Genomic DNA, 15,865 nt, shown 5'->3' on the forward strand with positions numbered 1-15,865 from the left:
GTGGAAATGCTATTTACGTATAGGGGTGATAATTATTCTAATCCTTGTTTTTGTGTTTGATTAAAATAACAAGAATAAAAGAATAATAATTGCCTTGAATAATAAAGTTCTAAAGAGAGTGCCTCCAGATCGGAAAATGGAAGTCGGCGAAGACACCCATCGTTTGAGGAAGAAGTCGTCATCGCCTTTCTTTCTCCTCATTCCTAGTAAATAAAGAGAAGCGAGCGCTCTTTTCCTTCTCACTTCTCTGCAACAATCCATCAGCAAGGATGTCGACTTCTCCTTCCTCTCCATGGCTCTCCTCCCTCTCCCTTCCCTTCCTCTCCGTCGTCGTCGGTGCCGTCGTCGCCCTCCTCTTTTTCGCCGATTACTTCCGCCGGAAGCGAGCCGAGGTCTCCACCATCGTCCATCCTGTTCCCCAGCAATCCTCCAACATCGGTAAACCCTCCAAGCCGCCTTCTGCTGCGGCGAGGAGACCTCATCAGAAATTTCAACACCACCACCACGCCGCCGACAAGGTCTTCTTCATTTCCTTCCCCGCTTCGAAGATTTCCGTCACTCTACCCTTTCTTCTTCGATCAAGATTCCTATTTTGATCGCAAATTTCAGGATCTGAACAAGAAGCACCACCCTCTTGACGTTAACACCTTGAAAGGCCACGGAGACGCTGTCACCTCCATTTGCTTCTCTTCGGATGGTCAGAATCTTGCCACCGGTGAGCTTTTCGTCCTACTATTTGCATTTTAAATCAGATGTTACAAGTTGTTTAGTTTCAGGTAGTTTAGGGGTTGAATGTGTATTAAGCTATTTATTTAGTTGCAGCGTAGAATTACTTTGGATGCTAAGTGGTAACTGAGAATCTTGATTGCAGTTTGTGCTGATGGAGTTGTAAGGGTGTACAGGATCGATGATGCTTCCAGTAAAAGCTTCAAGTATGGATTTTTTTTTTTAATTACTCTTTTGCTTTGTGTGCTGATGATGCCTCCATGAGTTGAATGTTTTGGATGGTGAGAACTGTGCAGGCTGCTCAAGATTAACTTGCCTGCCGGGGCACACCCAACAGCCATTGCCTTCTCAGAAGGGGCGTCAACTGTGGTTGTGGCTGCACAGAATTTGTTAGGTTCCTCCCTGTATATGTATGGGGATGTAGGTACCAAGCCTGCCGGGGAGGGCAAGCAACAGGGCAAGCTTCCAGTTCCGGAGATCAAGTGGGAGCATCAGAAGATCCACAATGAGAAGTCTGTGCTGAACCTTGCCGCTGCTTGTGCAACGTATGGGAGCGGCGATGGGAGTACGATCATTATTTCATGTTCAGAAGGTCTGGATGTTTTAGATGCTTCCTGTTGCTCTTATATTATGCATGTTTTTGTCTTAGTGTAATGTGCTGGTACTAGTGCATCATTAATGTGCCGTTATAAGAATTTAAACTTTGAAGGAGAGTAAGATACTATGATAGGATGTTCTTACTACATTAAAATGTTGGACTGGTCTGGATATCAGATTATATTAATATAAGAATCACTTCATGACCTTTGAAATTAATACAGCCATTCTATATATTAAAAGATTCTTGATTTGCTTCATTGGCCTAATCAGATCAGATTGTAGATCAATACTATTATTTAACCTGCAAATTAGTGCAGTATCTATTTCATAACTTTCTGGATGCAGAAAGCATATAGGATGCTATATGTTCCTGAGCGCTTTTTGACAGACATCTGGTTTTCATTTTAAAGTTTTGAATGGATTTTTTTAATGCTAATGTTTAGTGGTGACTAATCACCTTATATTACAGGAACTGATATTAAAATTTGGCATGGAAAAAGTGGAAAAGACTTGGGAACGGTTGACACCAACCAGTTGAAAAACAACATGGCTACTATATCACCAAATGGACGTTTCCTAGCTGCGGCTGCTTTTACCGCAGATGTTAAGGTTGGTTTGTCTGTTAAGTACACAATTCTTTGCTGCATCATTACATGAGCAAAGGGACGTTTCCCCCTGAGCTCAAAAGCAGGTTGCCCTTTCTAAGTTGATTCCTTGGATCATCTCTAGTGTCTCATGCAGGATGTCCTGTGCCATAGGCATGAGAATCCTTTATGTTCTATGCCTACCATCCTCCTAAATGCCAAAAGAAGTTTCGACGAGCTCAATTGACAGGGCTGTCTGAAATTTTTTCTATAAGCCTTTTATTATGAATTATATTAATCTAAAGCTATTCTTGGCAACACTTCTGCCGTGTAGGTTTGCACTGGAACAAGCTGCTGTGTGCAATAATTATTTACTTTATTCTTTTGTTGTCTCCATGATTTAGGTATGGGAGGTCATTTATTCCAAGGATGGTTCAGTGAAGGAGATTCAGAGAGTTATGCAACTGAAGGGGCATAAGGTAAAAGTACTAAAATAAACTGAAATCACAGTTATTTATGAGTTGCTTTTGGGTAGATAAGGATTTTTTAAACATAACTGGATCTTTTGTCAAAAAAAAAAAAATCATTTGGATCTCATTGAGTGAGCCGTTCCCCCCAAATTGACTATATTGTAGCCTTATTCAAGTTATGATCTTCCCTATCAGGTTAATTAGAGAACTTCGGAAACCACAGAGAGCAAATGGCATTTTTAATATCTAATTCTGAGTGCTTTGAAGACTTAATTTTAATTGATCATCGTGATTTTAGTGCTATTATTGGTTTTTGTTTTCCACATTTTTCTTCATTTGTTAATCCTTTAAATTATTTGCCTTGATTAGTTATTGCCATGTGAATGTTTGGCATGAAAAGTTTAAATTATTCTTCAAAGGATTATTTTATTTTTCGTTGAAGAATTATTATTCTCCATTGGTGGCCTTGAATCTGGATCTAACAGCACACAAATGAACTATCTAGATATAACACTTTTGTTGCCATTGCATGAAAACTGATCTCATCGTGAGGCGAAAAAGTTGAATATTTCCTCTCCACCCTGGGATTGGTTATTTAGAATTCTGAGACAACCAATGGCTCAAATAGATATTAAAAACTTTTCCAAAATTTTAATAGCAGTAACTTGCACGTGTCAGATTTTGAAGAATATTTGTACACATATATCGCTTAGTAATAGATATCTGTCTATTTGTTTTTTCATATGTAGATTGACCAATTAGTTGCTATTCCCACTTATTTGGACTAAAACCTATTGGTTGTTGACTCCTTGTTATCATTTTGAGTTTTAAGTGTGGTATGCCTTCCATTGCCTTTCTTTCATCAGTTCTCAACTTATTCATATTCCAGTCCTCTAATAGTTTAGTTCCCAAGGAGAATGACTTTTTACATTTGCATTTCTTTGTATTGCTCATCACATCTAATTTATATATGTCTTACTATGTGCATGTGTGAGTTGGAAATAACGAGAATTTGTTAATATATATGTACATCTTCTTTCCTTGGATTTATTTGACATTCTGCATTGTTGTTCAGAGTGCTGTCACTAGCTTGTGTTTTGCTCCAAATTCAGAGCAGATCATTACTGCATCAAAAGATGGTTCCATTCGTATATGGAACATCAATGGTATATTCAATAATATAACCCTGTACTTTGTATTTGTTTACATTGTATTGGTCATATCTAAGGATGGCTTCTTTAGAAAATGAAATTTCCATGCCTCTATTGCAACAACCTTAACCAGTTGTATCACAAGGTTATGTTTCTTGTCTTGTTAGTGATCTACAGTTTCAGAGTAATATTTTCATTGTTTTGAGTAACTGTGAAACATGCATAATTATTCCAGCTATGTTCTTTTCTAATGTGTGTCAGCTGCTGTGCATTTATAAATGTCAGGAGACAGAAGTTGCATACAGTTTTCATGTATTAAATTTTCTTATGGTATTAAAATTTTGACTATCGCAAGGATTTATGGTACTTTTTCCTGGATGGCTAAATGGATCATGTAACATACAACCATCTTTATGTTTTGCAATTTAATTGATCTATCCAAGAGATTCAAAGGATTTTATTCATTGATGAATGTTGAGATTTAACAGCGAACATAATGATCAGTTTCATGCTATTATATGGTCCGCAGTTTGGACTGACAACTACATGTTGGAGTTCATCTGACTTTTTTTCTCCAATGATTTAGAGATATCATTCCTATTTCTGTTTGCTCTTAACTTTCCAGATTTTCGAGATATGCGTTACTTGTTTCCATTTTACATAGTTATGGATGAAATTCTTGACTCTTGTATTATCAGCTAAACTATATTTAAATTTTCACAAGAAAAATTGAATTATGCTTCTGATTAACCTCCTAAATTTTGTGTATAAGAACTGTTACTAATTCTTTTTTTCCGATGATTGTTTTCTCATTTATGTCTCAATACATAATTACATATTCAAGGGTTGTGCAACATATTATACATTAATTGCTACATGAAAATGTTAATCAACTTTATTGCTAGTTGCGTAGTATAATTCACTTCAATATCAGGCTTAATGCTGCATATTTAGCACCTGAATGAAAACACAATGCTGAGGCAGGACTTATCCTAGGGATTCTTTCGTTCATCAGGGCTTATAAATCATAATCGACTCTTGTATTGGTATTTCTGCACCAAAAATTTGCTGCTTTATATTGATCCTTCATTCTTTTTTCTATTTCTTGTTTGAGACAAAATTTGGTAGTTCACTCTGCTGACTTTCCATGGACCTGAGTATATGTACCTTAGTACCCGCTTAGAACATCAGAACTTATCTTTTCTTGTTTGTGTGATGCTATGATATCATTGATTTTTCTTAATCTAATAATTGTTACCTACTCTTTAGTTCGGTATCATCTCGATGAGGATCCAAAGACATTGAAAGTATTTGCAATTCCTCTTCATGATTCAAAAGGTTCTGTTTGTCATTACGATCATATGAGCATCTCACCAAATGGGGAAATTCTGGCGACCACCAATGGTTCAACATTGCAATGGCTATGCGCAGAAACTGGGAGAGTTTTAGATACAGTTGACAAGGCACATGAAGGTTTGTGGTGTCTATTCACCTTACGAGGATCTATTATTTACTTTTCTTGAAGCTTATCTACACATTGGTTAAGAAACATATTAGTATTAGGTTGATTTTCCTGCTTTTGCTTGCTACTAGTGATCAAAGTGCTTATGCAAAAAGGAAAAAAATAGCCTTTTGCTGATGACTAATTTCTTCTTAGATTTCCCAGCATGTAATGTAAATTATATTAATAGGAAAGAAGAAATCTTTTATTGATAATCAATTTCTTGTTAAATTTTCTGGGGTGTAATGTAAATTAGATATCTTTTATCTTGTAGCAACATTTGCATTGTTTGGGGCTTAACGTGAATTTAACTGGATTCTTGCTTGATCTGTTAGATTTACTGGCATTATGTGATGTAAATTAGATATCTTTCATCTAGTCCTATCAAATCATTAAAGTCATTTGAGAATCCATTGTGATAATTTTGAGTTTGGACATATTCAAAGAAGACCACATAATGTGCCAGTATAAAGTAGTAATTTAATTTAAGTAGAAGGTCTCTTAAGAGAAAGGAGAATGAAGCTGATGTGGTTAGAACTTGGAAGCAGTAAGGAAAACTAATACAATAGCACTTTATCTAACAGAGAACCTTGCTTTGAATAAATATAAAGGAAAAAAGATACATAAAAGATCCATATATAACCCAAAAATTTGTATACACATTATATATATACCCATATGTAGAACCAAAAAATCAGACAAAACAATGTGAAGTAAGATAACCAAAAATAAATACGAAAATTTGAGAGATTTTTAAACAAAAGAATCACATTGGAATATTGGTTGCATGAACACATTGTCTCTATTTATGCATGATTTCAATATATATATATATATATATACATATATATACATGATCACAATCTAGACTGCATATCAGAAGTTTTGTGGTTCAAAATTAGTATCATGTTTTATTAGGTGGGTTTACAGCATTTATAATTGGTGTAACATCCGATTCAAGTTTGACCTGACGTGAATCAAAAAGATCTTTCTGTTGGATGGATCAGATATGGATCATCTAGTTGGGTAGACTGTATGAGTACCCTGTTATTTCTACCTGATTACAGCCCTACTTGGACCACAAAATTATTTAATTAATACTGCCACTTGTTCTGTCATCAAACTGAACTTTTAGATGGGTGAACAATTTCCATTTTTTTCTATTCTTTTCATTACTTGAGCAATATTGCTGGTCTCTATGTGTTCATACTTTGTTATTTTCTTGACACTGTTCTCCTGTCCTCTGTTTAAAAAATTACTGACCAGAATTGAAGTAGGATCTGTAAATGCTTAAGGAATTACTGTAGTTTATTGTTTAACTCTGATTCATAGTTTAGTTTCTATTTTTCTTTTTGAAATTATTATCTGATGTCATCTTGCTATTTCATAGACTTCTTTCTTGATGCATCTCAAATAGACTCTCTTTGATTCATTTAAGAGGGATCTTCAATTGCTTCAAGTAGTTAGGTTTGCCAGGGCTTTATTTATATTATGCAAGAGTAGGTACACATCAAATGCTTACTAGTTTTATTTACTCAACCAACGTCTGAAGAATCCTATTCTTCATTTTAATTGGATTACTCAGGACCATATCACTTATTTACCTGCTGATTATCATTTTTTTCCTTCAGAGTATCCTGTACCTAATGTGGTATTGTAATTTTAATTTGCATTTTGCTAACAGAGCTTGCCAAACAGTTATTTGTCTAAAGTGTGTCAATATATGAATGACTAGATGCTCTTTAATCTATTACTTTATGCACCTGACTGCTTAATCATTCATAAATCGTAATGTTTCCAGGTGACATCACAGGCATTGCTTGGGGTCCTCAGTCTATTCTTAATGGTATGGATTAACTACGCCAGTAATTAGCATAAATTCTCAGCTCTGATGCTTTCTGATCTTTCTTGCATTACAGATGGGATCATTAAATTCTTGAATGATGATGAATGAGTCCACTTAGTTTACATTGATGATGTGAAAAGTGTTCACAGTATGCATTAGGTCTAACAATAGATTATTAAAATATTACTTATATAGTCTAAGTACATAATGGATGGTTTCAACAATACTAAACTAATATAAAGGTAAAAAAACTACATAATGTATGAAGAATTATCTTCAACAGATCATAGCCATGAACTTAATTATATGATAATGATATGATTACTCAAGTAAACCAGCAAGTAAATATTTGCAAAAAATATCATTAGTTGAAGATCACCATTAATACCACTTAGAGCTATTGAACGCTATGTCTAGTCAGTACATGCATATACAACACGCGAGCAGTCCACATATGTCAGTACCTGTATATGCGGTACACATATGGGACCCATATGTAGTCCAACCACATTTGAACCACATAATGCATATGCTACATGGCTACTTGCCGCCACCTTTTAACCTATGATTTACATTTTCCAGAGTTGTTTAAAGTTGAGTTTTTTTTTTCTTCCTTTCTCTTTTTTTCTCCTTTTCTGTGCAATGGGTACAGTGTCTGATTTCATTGCGAATGAACTGAAGTTTCAAGCCAAGTTATTCAGTGTTGAGTTTTGTTACACTACCAGATTTCCTAGAAATGAATGAACCTAGGTCTGATAAAAATTTCACTTTGCACAAATACTTTTGAGAAGGTGGTCTTTTGTTTTCTGATATTTGCCTCCAGAGAGTCCTCATTAACTACATCTTTCAACATCTATGGCTATTTTTGACTATTTACTGACATGCTGGTTTCTATTAATTGCTGCTGTTCCAAATTTCACAGGTGGTGTACTTGCTACTGTTCTTGCCACTTCTGGTGTGGACAAAAAGGTGAAACTATGGTTAGCTCCGGAAGTCCATCCTTCATAAGTAATGCATCGTAGCTGAGTTATAGGGAGGACTTTACTAGTTTTGCTGTGGAAGATTGATATCCCAATGGTTCAAATGCATTGTCTTGATTTCATCCCATTAATACTTCCCAGTTTTGACCAGACTCCGAGCTGTTACATTGGTATGAAAAGGAAGCATCAGAATCTTTGAACTCTTTCTGAAAATTGAAATTGATATATATTCCAAGTCGTGTCTAGACAATTTTACAATGTGTTTTATGCTAGAAAGAGTTGTGCAGAATTTTGTGTACTAAAATTTATGTCTAGGAGAGGTGCTATTTACAATGCAATGCCTGCGAAAAGTATAAGAGTGGTTTCTTTAGGTTGATAGTTCTTCACGTGTTAATGCACCAGATAAAGAAGAACTGCTTAAATGATGACATTTATCCTTTTGAAGAAGCAGCTTGATGGTTTTCTCATTGTTGTTTATGGATCTGGTAATCTTATATTACTGTATGTTTATTGAGTTATTTTCTCTCCTTTTCTAATCATCTTTTCTTTTATCAGCTAGAATTTTACTTCTGTAGAAATTTTGCATGTCGGTGCTGATCTCATTGTGCTGCAGTTTCGTGGTCTTAATTATTTGGGTTCAAACTTTTGACCAAACTATACCTCAAACTATTATTTACGCGTCAGACTAGCATGACGATTTTTAAATATAAATTGTTGATTGGAATTATATATGAAAATTTAAGAATTTACTAAATCTTCATTTACTTGTGAAATAGAAAAGACTTTCTTCTGAAATAAGTTTGTTTATTTTAACGTCGTAATTAAACAATAATTTAGCATATTCTGGTGTATCAATTCATCTTTTTCTTTTCTCTTATTTCTTACAACTTTTAAAATCAATGGAATGATAACTCAAAGTTAATATTTTATTTTTAGATTAGACAATACTTAATGACTACTGTTATTTTACATCTTGATAATCAAGAGTATTTTAGTTATTAAATTAAAAATGTCACCAATTCCTAATATAAATTTAGTATTCTTTATTATTTTAATATCAATCTCAGTCACATCAAATATAATTATTACTCATTAGTATTCAATTAGATAATAAAATAATTTATACTGTATTAGCTTTTTTTTCAGTCTTAGAAGTTAAAATACTTCTAAAAGTGAGCAAGGCCTGAGAAAATTGCTAATTTTAAGAAAGTTTCGTATAAGTAGTGTTCTGATTTAGCCATTTATATTTAGAAATCATTGAATCAAAAAGTAATTTATATATAAATAAATAAAAATCTATAAGACTTAACAGTTTTATTATCGAATTTTAAATGTTTAACTTGCCTACCTGATCAATACAACAACAACAACAAATAAAAAACCTCTTCAAAAGTTGGGTGACATCTCTCAATGATCGCCAAACGGTTGTTGGCGAGACCAACTTGGAAGAGCAACCTTTGGGAGAGGAGCGTCGACCGTGGATATGACCATCAAATTCTGGCAAATACTGTATCTATGCTTGTTGAGATCTATCAAAGGATTTAGTCTCCTTCAAGAAAAAAGATTTAATCTACAGAGAACACTAGAAATACGAAGCATATAGAGAAAAAATAGATCGTTGTTTGGAAACTGCTGACAAGTCATAGCAGCCTCACGTTATGAGAAAGATACTTAACAGAATGACAAGTGTCTCATCTAATCTGACCATTTTGGAGATAATCACACAGAATTATTCTAATCTAGTTTTAGACAATTATTACATTATGTATAATTTTATTACAAAAAAAATCTAGGGTTATGTATGCTTAGGAAGATGGGGGATAAACCAGGTAAATAGGCAGTAGAACAGGAGCTATTTCATCAACTGATCTAGTAATTCACTTTAACAGCTAAAAGGAATACAAATGCAAAATGCATATGTAGCCATGGGAGAGAACCATGAACAGCACAAGGGAATGTGAATGACATACCTCTACCTGTAGCATCTAAAGGGGCAGCAACTCTAGTCTCTATTACAAGAATGAATAGTTTTCAGTTAATCAGTAGATGCATGATCTAGATAAGTGAGAACGATTGTGATGCATAAATTCTGTTGCCGCAGTTCTACTGAATACAAATGTTTGGGGTGCAACTAATTATAATCAGCCATTTTTGCTCAAGACAAAAGAATACATGAGAAATGAAAACTTTGTTCTACAACTTCACAAGTGATAAAATAGTCCTAGCAAATAGTCCTAGCAAAAGATAAGTAGCACATCTACGACAACGGAACATTGTCATTTGAACAAAATGAGTGTATATTTAAACAAGTAAAATTTTGATCTCTCTGAAAGAATTTAAATACTCTATTTTCCTGCAAGGTTGATGCTAGTTCTTGGCCAAAGATTGGAGATAGGAAGATTTTGACATGCTGTGATAGACTCCAGTGCTAAACTCCTTATTACTTTCTCCAAATCCTCCACTGCTAGTGTGGCATCAACAACCTATGTTAGATTTTGTCAGCTAAAGTTAGTAACTGAGAAAGGTAGAAAATAGATTATCAAAGTAAAAGAACACGCTTAAGACTGTTCAGTAAGAAGTTTGAATTAGTAAAAGTTGAATATTACTTCCATGATAACCGACAACAGATTTGACTTTCGACAAGCATCAATCATTTACGAGAGATCGGTGACCACGTCGATGTTATACAGAGGAAAGTGTCCTAACTAGACTCAGATACTAAGCATGTAAATACAAAAACAAATTATAGCTCTAACAAAGAAAAATACAATCCAAGGAATGGATTAGGATAAGAGTAAAATAGAATGGACAATAATACCTTCCAACTGGCATCACAAAGCTTCCTATATTGTTCGGCCACATTTCTTTGAAACTCAAGCTGCTCATATCTCTCAGTACCGTAGCCTCCTCTCTTTGCTGCTTCCTGAAGAGGTCTTACGTGTAAGAGATTTTTCTACAGAAGTACGAAAGAATGAGGCACAAGAAGAACACAGGCTTGGTATCGGAGTGACATCCAAAATCCAAGAAAATAGTTGTAAAATTAATCATAAGTTAAGAAGCTCATTTAGAATATTGATACATCTCATATACAAGAGGATACCGAATTTTCTGGTCATATACCAAAATGCTAAGAAGATACTGTTGAATGCGGAACAAACCTCTGGTGGTATATCAAGGTAAATTACAAGATCCGGAGCTATCAAGCCTGTTTCCGAAGTCTACATGAAAAATAATCATATTACTGTGCTGGACAAGGTAATATACAAATTCATTTTACAGAAAGTCAGAAACCTACTTACTAATAACAATACCTTACACCATTCGATGTCAAGTCCTTTGGCAGTTGAGAAAGCCACTCCTGAGTATGAATAACGGTCAACCACAAGTGTGGCACCACTTCTTAACTTACTTTCCATTAATGACCTATAGAAAATGCAGCACATTGCTAAATATTATGCCCAAATTGTTTGCCATACTATGTCCAACAATCAGCTTCAACTCAAAATATGATTGTCCTGTTGTGAGCAGCTATACTCCTTCCATGCTTAAACAGATTATAGGCAGTCCATATAAGAGCTGCAATAGGGAAATTTGCTGGATATCCTATCATAATTATTATGAGATAGCACCTACATTTCACATGCTTACTAGTTGAGTTACCAAAATTCCAGGATATAGATACTTGAATTAAATTGAAATTATTAGACAAGAAAACTCAAAATAACTGTAATCTCATTAAGGATAATGTACCAAATGATACAGAAAAAGAAGAAAGAAACCTTTTCTCCCAGCGATTTGCACTAAAAAGCAAATGAACCGCACGATCATCCAGTTGCGAATTGTTAGCTAGATAGGACGATATCATTCCACCAATGTGAGTCTGTCTATCTGGAAATCGCCATGCTTCAACAGCTAGTCCGTCAGCCTCCAGTAACGAGACTAGTCTGCTGCATTGAGAAGATTTCCCACTTCGATCTAGTCCTTCCAATACAATCAGCGCACCTCTTGAAAAACCACGATTAGCATAAGCCATTGCAGTTTGTCCGGAAAAGCTCTTTCGTGTAAATCGCAATAACTTTAGGGATTTCACAGTTCCGATGATGTTCCTACCCCGAAAAAAAATTCAGGTACAAATTTGATTAGATTTTGATTGACGCTCTATCCACCATATTTATTTGAAATAAAGAATATCTCGGATAGTACTGTTATCGTTCATTTCCCCAATATAACTTCACTGGAAATCATAACCTTTTACTTCTGGATAATGATAAAGAATAAAAATTACAAATAAAACCTGAATGCGCGATCACGATTGCATCTAGATTATTTGCTACTACGAAGTTAATTACGCAACAGTAATTAAACCCAAATCAAAGCAAGATCTAATTGACCTAATTGAACCATGGTCTATGGATACACCTAATAACCCTAAAGAGAAAAGGAAGTAAGGTGTCTTATGAAAGCTAGGGCGCTGGCGTGATTTGAAGATTAGTTATTGAAACTCAAAATGACATTGTGATTCGAAAAGAAGGGGAAAATTTGATCCAAACGCGGAAAAAAATTAAGCGAGCGAAAGGGGAGAGAGAGAGAGAGAGAGAGAGAGAGACGCACCAATGGGTTGCCGGAGGACACCTGTCAAAGTGAGATGCGCGAAACCTGTTTGAGGAAATGCTGCTTTGAGGAGGTGAACGATGGGGCGGCGCGAAACTAATGCGATTTGCTTTCAACATACGCCGCGCCAATTGAGTGGGTCTACTTAAAATTTAGTGGGTACTATACAATTGTGGACGAAGGCCCCCCCTCTCTCTCTCTATATATATATATAGGAAAATATTACGTTGGTACTATACAACTGTCTGTCGACAATGCATCTCTTCGAGGGGGCATGCAGCTCGATGCCTCTACTCTAATAGCAGCTGAAAATAATGGAATCAACTACACTTTTTATCAACTTTTTCTTTATATAAAAAAAACAGAGGTTAAATGTACTTGACCCCCTAGTTTGGACTCTTGATTTCTGTTAAATTAATTATTCAAAGAGAAAGCTTAGATAACAAAGGTGAACTAATTTTTATTTAAATGGACAAATTAATTTTAAATAAAAATGCAGCTAGCCGTTAATTTAGATGGAAAACCTATCAAGCCGTAACTTGGTTAAAAGTGCCCCGGGGCAAATTGCTGCAAGACCAAGTTGAGAGGATAATACTACTTTCCACTTCCCAGTCACAATCCGTGAGAGCCTACAAAACTTCTTCGATTTCGGAGCCGCCGCCCTTCGCGTCGACGCCGGCCAACCTCCGCGCCTTGTCTGCCTCCGCATCCCAATCCATCCGAGCTACAAGAACCATCAGGACCGCCACACTCGTAACCGCGCCCACAAGGAAACCCAGCAAGAGCCCACCAAGCCCAAGCCCAACCTTAAACGCCAACGCCACCGCCACCGGCAACGCCACCAAGTAGAACCCCCCAAGACTCGCGTACATCCCCAGCCAGGGCCTTGCCGTCCCCCTTACTATCCCCCCGCACACCGCCAATGGAAAGTTCACCACCTCAATCAACGCCATCAGCAGCATCATCTTCTTCACTCCTTCCACAACCTCCCGATCGTGGCTGAACAAGAAACCCCAATGGCTTCTCGCACCCACCATCGCCAACCCACCAATAACGCCCGCAATTGAGCTCGTCCCGACCGACACGAAGGCCGACCTCCGAGCCAGGCCGGCGTGGCCAGCGCCGAGCTCGTTCGATACACGGGTCGACGCGCATGTGGCCAGAGATAACATCCCGGAGTATAAGAGGTAGTCGAAGTTTAGGACTACGGCGATCACCGCCACCATCCGCTTCGCGTCGGGAAGGCGGCCGGTGAGCAGGACTAGTATCTCGTAGCACCACCACTCTAGGCATGTGGTCAGGCAGCACGGCGCCGAGAGCCGGAGAAACCGGACCCAGTCCGCCACCTTTTGCAGCTCCCACCACCGCGAGGAGGCACTAGTACTAGTAACTTTTTTCCTCGTCTCAGTGATGAAGACGTAAGCTGCTAGCATGATCATCACAACAAGGTCAGTTAGCCAGATGGCCATGGAGACGCCCACTAATCCTTTTTTCCTTGAGAGCAAGATGTTTATTGGAATATGGAGAGCTAAGGCTACAGCTGAGCTGAAGAGTGTTGGAAGTGTTACTCCCTGTGAGCTCAAATAAGACTTGAGTGGGCACAAGAATGAGATCACTACTAGGTCAGGGATGAGATATCTTATGTACCTCTTTGCGAGGTTGGCTATGTCTCTTTGTTGCCCAAAGTGAAGTAGTATCTTATCTACATTGAGCCATAGGAAGGAAATGGGAAGAGAAGCTAGTAGTAGTAAGATGGTGGCCATGAAGAGAGTCTTGTGCATGAGCTTGTAGTTCTTGGCACCGAAGGCTTGGCCGCAAATCGGCTCCATGGCGCCGCAAAGGCCGGTTAGGACGGAGAAGCCGGTAACATTGGCGAAGGTGAACCCGAGCGTTCCGCCGGCGAGCTCGAGCTCCCCGAGCCGACCGAGGAAGGCGGTGGTCGTGGCGGTCTTGGCGAACCATGTCAGGTTCATCGCTGCCAGGGGAAGGGCAATGCCGCGCTGCGACCGGAGCTCGGAGGAGATGGCTTCCATGGCGGAGGTGGCCCATCTCGGAATGAGGTGGTCAGGGGGAGGAGATTTTTGAGGAATATTTGGAGGTGCGATTGAGGAGGATACTTCTTCTTCTTCTTTTCTCAGTTGAGAGGTGGGGCTTTTCATGTCTAGGTTTGTGTGTGATGGGTAAAAGGATTAGCTTTGATTTCTTGCGTAGCTATATGTCGAGTTGACACGACTCCTTGTGTGCATGATAATTGCGTGAGCTTTTTGTATTTTGGATGTAACAGAAAGGAAGGAGAGTTCTTGTAACGGCTCATGCAAGATAGAGCCAAAATAATAATAATAATAATAATAATAATAATAATAATAATTATTATTATTATTATTATTATTATTATTATTATTTCCTCGTTTTTTTTTTCTTATTACAAAATTTTTAGGTTTAAATATTAATAAATATTAAACTCTATTAAAAAGAACACTTCATACTAAATTACAAATATGTAAAACAGCCCACTGTCATTATGTTTATGGAGAAGCCGATCAAGGATGATCCCTAAGGAAATATGAAGGACTGGCAAGAGGAGGAGCTCCACCAACCCAAAGAGGACGACCCCTTGATGTTCAAGCTGAGTTGTCACTTCATACCTTCGTCGACGAGATACTCTCAAAACCCTTAATGTGGAAGGCATGAGTAAAAAGCATAAGAATATTTTACACTAACATGAAAATTTTTAAAATATCATAATTACCGTTATACTCTTCAAATTACTATAATTGCCGCTCAAATTATCAAACAACTAATCATAGTTAAAAGTGAACTTAAATAGATAAAATATCATTTCATTCTTGTATAAATTGCTTAAATAGTTCTAAAGCTGTATAATAATATTGATATATAGCACAAGGAAAGGAGAAAGGAAATCTTTTTATTTTCTTTGGTAAGAAGAAAAAAATTAGTAATAAATATTTTGTGCTTTAAATTTTAATAAAAAAAAGGGCATTTTGAATATATTTGTCAAACTTAACAACTATTTCTTAGAAATCTTTAATTAAATACTTAGTCAAAAACTAATTATAATAGTAATTTTGAAAGAGTTAAAATAATTTAGCGACAATTAAGGTATTATTATTAAAGCGAGTGGCCTCAAATTATTCAATCATCTAGTACGAGCTTATCCAAAATTAAAAAAAAAAATCTCTTTTAAAGAAAGACTTATATTAATCAAGTGGTTTCACATTAATTTCTCTCAACATCAAATTATTAAACTTTGGGGAGTTGGCTTCTCTAGCAGGGATTCACATAATCATAAATAAACAAACGTTTCCCTCTGAATGAATGAGTAGTAAATTAGTGATCAATAGAAGATAAGAGGGTGGGCCATTTGTTGAGCAAAAT

The 15,865-nt window shown here is 36.5% G+C and overlaps 3 protein-coding genes across 3 annotated transcripts; 1 reads left to right on the forward strand and 2 right to left on the reverse strand.

Annotated features, from left to right (window-relative positions):
• Positions 1–165: 165 nt before the first annotated feature.
• On the forward strand, positions 166–8,385 carry LOC140764783 (uncharacterized). The gene is made up of 10 exons (XM_073103532.1): positions 166–518; positions 610–715; positions 872–932; positions 1,023–1,318; positions 1,796–1,935; positions 2,315–2,389; positions 3,456–3,546; positions 4,801–5,004; positions 6,834–6,878; positions 7,801–8,385. Exons 1-10 carry the CDS (start codon positions 270–272, stop codon positions 7,884–7,886), a joined length of 1,353 nt encoding a protein of 450 aa, XP_072959633.1. The 5' UTR covers positions 166–269; the 3' UTR covers positions 7,887–8,385.
• Positions 8,386–9,984: 1,599 nt separating this feature from the next.
• LOC140765584 (thymidylate kinase-like) lies at positions 9,985–12,872 on the reverse strand. The gene is made up of 6 exons (XM_073104738.1): positions 12,470–12,872; positions 11,638–11,964; positions 11,170–11,281; positions 11,017–11,076; positions 10,677–10,781; positions 9,985–10,341 (listed from the first exon to the last, which is right to left on the reverse strand). Exons 1-6 carry the CDS (start codon positions 12,586–12,588, stop codon positions 10,204–10,206), a joined length of 861 nt encoding a protein of 286 aa, XP_072960839.1. The 5' UTR covers positions 12,589–12,872; the 3' UTR covers positions 9,985–10,203.
• A 136-nt stretch (positions 12,873–13,008) lies between these two features.
• Positions 13,009–14,794, reverse strand: LOC140765583 (protein DETOXIFICATION 56-like). Its single transcript, XM_073104737.1, has one exon. It carries the CDS (start codon positions 14,626–14,628, stop codon positions 13,099–13,101), a length of 1,530 nt encoding a protein of 509 aa, XP_072960838.1. The 5' UTR covers positions 14,629–14,794; the 3' UTR covers positions 13,009–13,098.
• Positions 14,795–15,865: the final 1,071 nt, after the last annotated feature.

This window comes from Typha angustifolia, chromosome 8 (genome assembly GCF_048772165.1).
Source record: "Typha angustifolia cultivar Huaian chromosome 8, ASM4877216v1, whole genome shotgun sequence".
Classification (NCBI taxonomy): Eukaryota; Viridiplantae; Streptophyta; class Magnoliopsida; order Poales; family Typhaceae; genus Typha; species Typha angustifolia.